Consider the following 9,855-nt stretch of genomic DNA (forward strand, 5'->3'; position numbering starts at 1 on the left):
TTTTTTGAAATTTGATCCAGGTATTGATCCTAGCAACTCCTCGTATAAAAAATCAAAGTGTATTGAAAAAAAATCAAATAGATACGATGTTTGTATATCTCAGAAATGGACCACCTTTGACAAACTACCTACAAATATATGAAATTTCTATTTGGAGTAATTTGACCAAATTCAACTCCTTTTATCAACCATCAGTAATAGATCTTAGATGTTCAATGTTCAAATGTAGTATACTTTGGACAATGAGAATGTTTATCTCATGTAGTCTCTCAGTTCCAGTTGCTTCACGTTTGATGAAATCCCACATTTATCTTCAACTCGGCCAAAAAGAAAAAGTTACCGAATGACAAGTGTAAAACCTCAAACCAAGGGCATTAACTATCACAAAACTAGAATTCAAAGTGTACACTTCATGTATCAATGTTGCAACACGAAAAATCCTGAAACAAAAGTTCTCCTGTCCTTTAAGCTCACCCGGAGCAGATTGAGCCCCAATATATAACCTTAATACATACTATAAACTCACGATTAACTTACAAAAACATTAAAAGTAGAAAAAAATAAAAATAAAATAATGTAAGTGACCACATACTCCTCCCAATAACTTGCAGCCTCAAACAACCATTCTTCTTGTGACCTCATACATGTTGTAAAACCCTTTTTATATAATGATTGTCTCAATGCAAGGTCTCTCCTCATTCACAAGTAATAAGAGAGGAAAAAGGTCTATGATGCACAATTGATCATCACACATGTTTTAAAACTCTATAAAGTGCTTAATCTAGTTTGGGGTCAAGAAGATTGTACTGCCAGCTTCTGTAGATGCTCATAGAACACGTGAAGGTTCACATCATCTGTGAAGATAACATCCATTCCAGAAGCCACGTCATTATTGTATGTTGCTGATGGATTCAACTTGGCTAATAAGAACCTAGCCTGTTTGACAAAAAACAATGAATGACATAGAACAATGCACCAGTCAGGCATAAGATAAGAAAATATGTATAGATTAGAAGTATCAAGATGGCAGGTTAGGCAAAAGGTCAAAACATGGTCGGGCTAACTGCTAAGAGGGTTATTTTTTGGTGCAGACCAAAACGGATTGGAGTCGAATTGTGTTGGATCAACCCACAACATTTCTTGTCTTTTTACAAATAGATTCTTGGGTACACCAAGTAGATTTCAAATAAGTTAGCAAATAAGATAGGAAGGATTGTTGACCTGAGAACCATGCTGATCACACACCACTAATCTTGGGACAGGAAATCGATCACGTATAATCAACTCAGCATCATCATGTGGAGCTTGCAACAACTGTGCAAATGCCTATGAGAAAAACAGAAAGTCATTATGTTTTAAGAGAAAGATAATATTAATTGGGTATTGCTAACTTATGCCCCTGGGCGCATGTTTAGGAGAGAAGGGCACATGTTTAGGAGAGAAAAGGTTGGGTAATCCAATTAGCTCTTATCACAGCAACTTCTTACATGCTTTCCATAACCCGATTAGTTAGATCTCTAAATAACTTAAAAAGTCAAAATCATGGCAGGCACACTCGAAGCTGATGACTTCAATGTCAGTTTACACCCACATGGAAGTTCCCCCAAATAACTCAACGAAAATTGCTCTTTCAAGATTATTCAGAAAAATGGAAAATGAAGTAAACTAAAAACATACTTGATGTTCTGGCTGATTCTGGTAGCCCATGTTCCTCCATTGAGCAATTGTCATGCCATGGAAAATTACTACACTAAAGTATGAATCTAGCAAAAGGATTCGATCAGGTGAAATTGATGCCACATCAAGCAATGCTGGTGAAGGAAGTGAGTTAAATGTATATGAAATTAATGAAGGTTGGATCATAACAGTAGCGTTTGTAATACTCTCTCGGTTTAACATGATGCGAAAATAAGCAGTTTCGTCTGGACTATTATTAAACACCTGCCAAAAAGAGAGAAACGAAAATTTATTATATAACTGGGTGAAATTATTTTGAACAATCAAGTTCTCGCATACACATGACCATATAAAAACTCGCACCCACAACCTCTTGGCTAAGGGGCTACCTTAATACGGCTTGACCACAGGCCTGCTGGTCACAAAAACGGTGAAACCTTTTATCATTAAATAAAAAAATATAAAAAAAACAAGATTTACCTGCACAAACTGTGATCTTCGAAGATTAAACATAAACTGAGGGAACAATGAGAAACTGGGATTTAAAGAAAACGAGGACGGATCATCCTTCCGATAATCACCGAATTTAGAGCAGAGACGAATGAGGTTCCTATCTATCCACCTTGTTGCATCAAATGATTCCTGAAATGTTAATTAATAGACCATAAACGACCAAAAAAGACATCATAAACGAAATGGAAAGAAGAGAAACAATAAACAAAAGGGCAAAGAAATTGCTGACTTTCTACCTCGGTCTCCATTTTATATGAAACTAATCTAGCCGTTACGACAGCAGCAGTCTCTTGATCAAAACCCTCCATCAATTCCTGTGGAAAACATATTTCAGCTGATAAGATATTAATTCTAAGCAAAATAATTTCCCAAGAAGGAATGTATGCAGATCTTATATAAATCTAAAAAAAACAAAACTAAGCAAATGACTGATTACATATTGCCAGAGAATTCAAATGCTTGATATTTCTACAGAGTAACTCTGAAAGTAGCCACAAACGGATGCATAAATGAAGGTTTGATTATTTTACCTCGGAAATACCAGCACCATCTACCCATCTTCTAGTAACCGTAGTAACTCGCAGTTTAGATTGTCCATCAGCGTTCTGATAACTGTACCAAAATTCACAAGCTATGAATATCAATTGCACAAAATATTCCAATTACATTTTGGTTAGAACCAGAAGTATAAGATCTTGAGCAAATAAGATATTACTCGTATATATCCAAATATAAATCAAATATACTTTCTTGTAAGACGTTGTATCTATAACTCTCTAGTATTCTATAATGTGTCCACCGCCGGAATTAGACACCCTTTCTATAATTCCACTTAATCACAAGTTGACTTTTAGAATCATTAAATTGGCTCTTATTTACAAGCTAACCAAAATCTTTACTCCTTTATAGAACAAACAACCCCCTCCCATTTTAAACTTTCTATCTTTAAAAAACCTTAAATACCCTTAATTTTTAACACTTTCTTAACCCACACACTATATCTACCCAAAATGCCCCTAAAATATTATCCAACCTCTATTTAGCCAAACTACTTCTCTCCTTTATTCATTAATTTACATATTTTCACATAATATACTTATAATACTCTTAAAGTAATTATTATTTAGAACAAATATCCTTCAACTCTTACAATAACTAAATTACCCCCTTTTACACAATTACTTTTTATTAATAACCACACTGTAGCCACCGCCACCATCGTCGCCGCCACCTGTCACCACCGTCGCCGCCACCACCACCTGCCGTCGTCGCTGCATTGCGCGGGTACCCCTCTAGTATTGTGACAATGCCATAGAACAACACTTAGCATACAAGAAATCTTACTAGTCACCTTTTAGATAACTCTTTTTGCAAAGTTAAGAGATGAAGGAAGAACGTAAATGACAAAAATAAAGGCCCGACTTTGAACCTACAAATTTCTCTTTCTAAAAAAGTTTAGGGGGTAACGAACTTATGTATAATGACAAAGATAAAAGCCCCCAACTTAGAAAAAATAAAATACAGTAATAACTTTAGTGTGAATTGCCAATTTTATTCTGGGGATAGTGTAATGGGGTTTGATTCTTTAAATAAATTAAGATTTGGATGGTGGTAATTTTTCAAGATTAGGGTAAACATTGTAAGATACTCTTTTTTTCTTTTGCAGTTGGTATGATGCAGGTTATCCAACACTGAACATTTGATCCGCAAATAAAAAGATAAGCAGCAGGTACCCCGGTAAATTCAAGAGAGGGCACATTAAGCAGCAGCTTTTGTTTATCAGAATACTACATATATATTCTTGGAACTTCAAGTCACAGTAACTAGATAATCAGTTCCAAAATGCAAATCTGAACAACCCTTGTGCTTGCATTAAGCATTTTTGCAAGAGTAATCAAGACTACGGGTGAGAATTATCCGGATCTAAAAAGTAGAAAAACACACACATACAGACACAAAACAAAACTATGTTTACCTCGTAAGAGTCTGTAAATACAACTGTGGATTTACGTTGCCTGAAGGATCTTTGTCACTTGATGAAATATCAAAGAAAACAGTCAAACAAGTATCTTTGTCCAGTCCACACAGCTTCCATTTTGTAGTGTTTCCCTGCCCAATTGGCTGGCTTCCAACAGCAGGTCCTTTCTGCCAAGAAAGTATCAGTAAATAGCCTCTCAAAGACCAAAATTTACCGAAACAAACTTCAAAATTCAGCAAATAATCGATGCAATGTAAAATACCTTTTCCAAAGATGTGCAAGGTCCAATAATCCCCTGAATTTTTATATCTTTTGAACAATTGATTTCAAGCGTACCACTGAAAATAATGAGATATTGATAAGTATAAGTTTCCAAAAAAATAAGATGCAATAAATGAGAAAGTACAGAACATATATAGTAATATATAACCAAAACCATCAAGCATAACAATACAGTCAATACTCACTTATGAGCAAGGCCAAGCGACTCTTCTCCCTTCTCAAAAGCACGCTTAAACGAGCCTTTAAAAACTGAATGACCAAAACTTTCAGCTAGAACAACAAGGCCACCAGTTCTTTCAATAATGACCTTCATCTCTGAAACCCCAACCTAAGAATATAGAAGCTCGATTAGACAGTCTTATTATTTAGGGGCGCTCAAATAATCACATTTGGATAATCGGTTTCATATCAACCCTAACAAAACTCATTATTAAAAGGTACGATAAAATCACCTATTTACCCATTCTTCCAAACTCTTTTATACAACACAAGATAGTCCTTATAAATAAGGACTCCACTACCACTAGACAGTCTTACTATTTAGGGGCGCTCAAATAATCACATTTGGATAATCGATTTCATATCAACCCTAACAATACTCATTATTAAAAGGTACCATAAAATCACCTATTTACCCATAACCCAATCTTACGTACTCTTTTATATATCACAAGATAGTCCTTTTAAGTAAGGCTCTCTATCAAAAGCACATCCACTCACCATCTCTCGCAGACAAATGTACTACAGCGGATTATTAAAAGGTACCATAAAATCACCTATTTACGCATAACCCAATCTTACGAACTTTTTTATATATCACAAGTAAGTCCTTTTAAGTAAGGCTCTCTATCAAAAGCACATCCACTCACCATCTCTCGCAGACAAATGTACTACAGCTGATTATCTTTTCAGGCTATTCAATGAATAATCATATTTTAAAAAGCACACCCAAACACACATTAATATTAATAACCAATAAGAATGAACAATGATAGATAAGATACAGGCACATTGATGAAATTATAGAAATTACAGGCACATTGATGGCATTATAGAAATAAAACCATCATTATATATGTATATCTAGAAACTAGAAACAGATAAAAAGGCAAAATGCAGAAGGAAAGGCAGATTCAAGATGACTGTTCTACCTGGTCAAGGGCAGAAGCAAAAAGGTCCAAGACATGACCCTGGCTAACCATCTGGTTAGCAAGAGTCTCATAAAATGCAACTGCCTTTCTATAAAATGGTGCCGCATCCTTGTCCAGATCTTTATGTGAACGGACCGGATCCGAGAGATCTTTGGATACAATCTGCCAAAAAACAGAATATAGATATAAGGTTAGGCTTTCTGGAAAGTGGATCAGTGATATAATTTGGATCTTCATAATCATAAAGTGATAAAACCTAGAATGCTCATAGTTACTAAACTCATTAACTTTATCAAAGATGAATGCCACAAAAGAATGACAACACCCTGCAGCTTTTAAGCATGTTATAGATTAAGCAAACCAGAAGAACAACGTTCATATTTCATAAACAGCATTAGAAAGTTAAAATTTTGGAACTTAGCTACATCCATCATGATTAAGCAAAAAGTTGCAGAACGGGCTTACCGAACCAGGACCTTCAGTGCAAGGACCCCCAACTAAAGCTACAATACGAGCACCTGTACCGGGCAAGCAAGCCCCAAGCAAACCTGCCGCAACACTCAATGCAACTCCAGTGCACCTTAACGATCGGTTACCAGGTGCAACAGGCCATTGATCTGTCCCTAGTTCCTCCAAAAGCTGAATCATCATAACTTCATTAAGCATCCATAATTTTATTAAATAATTTATATTCAAATCAATGTGAAAACAAAACTCACCGAATGAATAATATAAGCACCATCGGATGCAGGCAATAAGAACCTCGTATAACCAGAATTCGGTACAGCCCCATTCTGAAATCCTTGTCCAGGCACACCGCCAATTCTCCTACCACCTCCACCTAACCCTAATTGATCCAAAACCTGATCTTTCCCGATTTCTTTCGATCCACGGAAAACATAAACCTTATTCATATCACCAAACCCTAACTCATAAACCTGAACTTGAGTCCCGAACGAAACAAGCCCTACCAAAGCATTCTCGGGCAAAAACTCAAGCGCTTGTTGTACTGCTGATTTAGCATACCCTAACTCCTCCTCAATCATACAAGTATCAATCACAAAAATATAAACCGGCGGCGGTTGTAATTCAGTGTGACGCTCGTTATAGTTATGATTAGGTAAGTCGTATTCTATAGTAGTGTATTGTGGATACAATTCAGCAGGTACATTAGTTTCAGAAATACCTACAAAAATTCACAATAAAATAGCTCAATCATACAAGTAATGCAATATGAAAAACTCGTTATAAGCATTAGATAAGCACGTTAGGATCGTGGTGTAAAAAACAGTCATATAGTGGTTTTTAACTTGTCACTTTCATTTAATTTTCATTCAAAGCTACATCACTTTGAATTAATTAACACCTAACTTCGTAGTTCTCGACCATTTTTGTTGTTCTGCGTTTCGCATAATACATTAGTAAGGTACAGTATATCAACATATTCAGATAAAGCTTCAAACAACTAACTTTAAAAGTGCAAATTCACATATGTGATCAACTACATTCACATGTAAACAATCACAGAGAGAAAAAAAAAAAAAACATTTTTTAGACCAAATGTTATTCGATCGGATCGGATGAAATTGATCACACATGTGAACACACACGTTTTTTGAGTTAGGTGTAGTTGAAACTTCACCTGAATTTGTTGAAATATACACCTTATTTATTAATATAATTATAAAAAATCAATATCTAAACATACATTAATATGTGAATTATATATATACATGAATAATTAAATGCTTATATAAAATTGATCATCAATATATAGATATAGATATAGATATAGAGAGAGAAAGAGAGAGAGAGTGGGGGGGGGGGGGGGGGGGACCTGAAAAGTGTTGAGGGAAGTGATTGCGTTGAAAGCAAAAAGGGCAGGTCCAAATAAGGGAAGGAAAATCAACACGAGCATAAGGATTAAGAACACAAGTGCAAGTTTTGCAGCGAAGAGGCATGTACGGGTTAGTTGGGATGTGAATGTGAGGACGAATTGGAGAAATTGAAGCAGCAATTGGGATGACACACTTGCTGGCTTCCATTTTTGTCCGTGGCCAAGCGTTCCACGTCATTCGGATTCCGTCGATTCCTTCTGGATCCGTCGATGCCATCTCCGTTGTTGACATGATTGATCGATCGATCGGGTTGATCGGTCGGAATTTTTATTTTTTTTAGGGTTTTTGATTTGTTGATTTGATGATTTTAGAATTGGGGGAGTTTTTTTTGTATTAGCTAATAATGATGATGATGGGATCTGGTGTATGTGTGTGTGAGACTGTGTGTGATTTAGATGGTGATGATGGTAGTGTGTATATGTTTATTTTGGTTTGTTTGGGTCCCTGGGTGAAAAAATAAGTGGTAATTATCCGTTTTTACTAATGAAGATAAATAAGTTACAAGTTTGTTTTTCGGATTATCTTACTTAACCATAGCAATTAGAAGATCCGGATTGGTCATTAGTCATCACCAGTTTACCACGTATTTTACATTCACAACGACTATACGAGTAGGTCTAACACTTTTTTCAACAATAATATTTTTGTTTTTTTTTAAATTGATTATGACTCATTTTAACCAATGACATTATTTCTTAACTTATTTTACATGGAAAATAATTAATTAACATTAGCCTAAAAATCCTCCTAAAATTTTACGAATGTGACTAGGGATGACAAATAGACCCGTACCCGACGGGGATATCCAAAACCAGATATTTTTGGTCCGGGTTCGGGGTCGGGTATGCGGGTCTAGGGTCGGGTATGGGGATGGTTTTAAGTTTTTTTGCGGGTCCGGGGACGGTTTTAGATGAAAACCTGCATACCCGTCCCGTATACCTGATCCCCGCCCCGAACCCGTATACCCGACCCATATATATACATTATACAATAATAACATAATATGTTTATTTCCAATTATAATAAAAAGTCTTATTGGTTTGTAATCAACAAATGTAAATAACAACCAACATGATCTTCCGTATACTTTTTAAATGCCTTTAAACATTGTCTAAATAGATTAGAACATACATGTTCTTATTTAAGTTGACATACTATACAATATACATACATACTATGCAAATTACTAAGGGTTGAATATAAGTAAAATGTTGCTAGGCCATTCCACAAAACATATCCCCGATTATCCGTAGGAAAATCCATTACCCGATGGTTAGTAAGTAAACGGGGACCCGTCGGGTCCGAGTCCGAGTTTGGGACGGTAATTTTTAAACGGGTCCGAGTCCGGGATTAGCTAAACCTGGCCCATACCCGGCCCGTTGTCATCCCTAAATGTGACAAGTGGATTCCACTTAATCTCTTTTCTAATCTCTCCCCTTAAATTTCCACATGTCATCATTCAATCAATTTAAAGGATTTTTAGGCTAATGAATTATGATGATTAATCATTCCCCATTTTACATACAGATATATATATGTAAAGACATACATATCTACCGATGAAGCCAATTTAACAGACTATTTCAATAGTTTACTAAACATAAAACTTTTTTAGTTGAAACGAAAACACCATCGGCACGAGTTTTTAAATCAACTATTTCTATTTAGGGTTTTACTAGATGTGGGCTATTGACTAAAACGGGAACTCTAAGTTCTTCCATGCCTTGATCGACAATTGTAAAGCTTGTATGTGATTTTTAGACTGTTAATCAATGATATTGCGTTCAACAAGCCTAATGAAGTCAAGAAAAGGGTGTATGATTTTTTTAGGAAAAAGTTTGTTGAGGATTGGGTTGTGAGACCGAAATTTGGTGATTGGGTCGGGTTTAAACTTGACAATGAAAATTTTGTGGGATTAATAAAAAGGGTTTTGTTGAGGAGATAAATCGTGCAGCTTTTGAATGTGGGGACGACATGGGCCCCGACAATGATGGATTTAACTTTTGGTTCATTAAACAGCACTGGGTTAGGTTTGAGCCTTTCTCTAGTGTTCTAATGAATTTAATAATATCGGATCCATAAACATTGGAAGTGGCTCCTCCTTTATCACACTAATTCCCAAGGTTAAGGACCTGGATTCCCTAAACGAATATTGCCCCATCAACTCGTGGGTGTCATCAACAAAGCTATCTCAAAGGTTTTTGCTAAAAGGATCGGGAAGGTTATGGGGTCGGTTATATCTATTAATCAAATAGCTATTCTAGAAGAAAGATACATCATGGACAAGCCTTTGATTCTTAATGAATTGGTATATGTAATTAAGAAAAGGAAAGAAAAGGCTTTTTTTTCTTCAACT

At 35.7% G+C, this 9,855-nt stretch overlaps 1 protein-coding gene across 1 annotated transcript; it reads right to left on the bottom strand.

Annotated features, from left to right (window-relative positions):
• Window positions 1-351: 351 nt before the first annotated feature.
• Window positions 352-7,866, bottom strand: LOC122581158 (protein transport protein SEC23-like). The gene is made up of 13 exons (XM_043753325.1): window positions 7,439-7,866; window positions 6,321-6,787; window positions 6,067-6,240; window positions 5,602-5,763; window positions 4,636-4,778; window positions 4,431-4,506; window positions 4,166-4,335; window positions 2,721-2,802; window positions 2,427-2,504; window positions 2,158-2,319; window positions 1,678-1,941; window positions 1,222-1,326; window positions 352-936 (listed from the first exon to the last, which is right to left on the bottom strand). Exons 1-13 carry the CDS (start codon window positions 7,728-7,730, stop codon window positions 793-795), a joined length of 2,319 nt encoding a protein of 772 aa, XP_043609260.1. The 5' UTR covers window positions 7,731-7,866; the 3' UTR covers window positions 352-792.
• Between the last annotated feature and the right edge of the window lie 1,989 nt (window positions 7,867-9,855).

The sequence above is a fragment of the Erigeron canadensis genome, chromosome 9 (genome assembly GCF_010389155.1).
Source record: "Erigeron canadensis isolate Cc75 chromosome 9, C_canadensis_v1, whole genome shotgun sequence".
NCBI lineage: Eukaryota > Viridiplantae > Streptophyta > Magnoliopsida > Asterales > Asteraceae > Erigeron > Erigeron canadensis.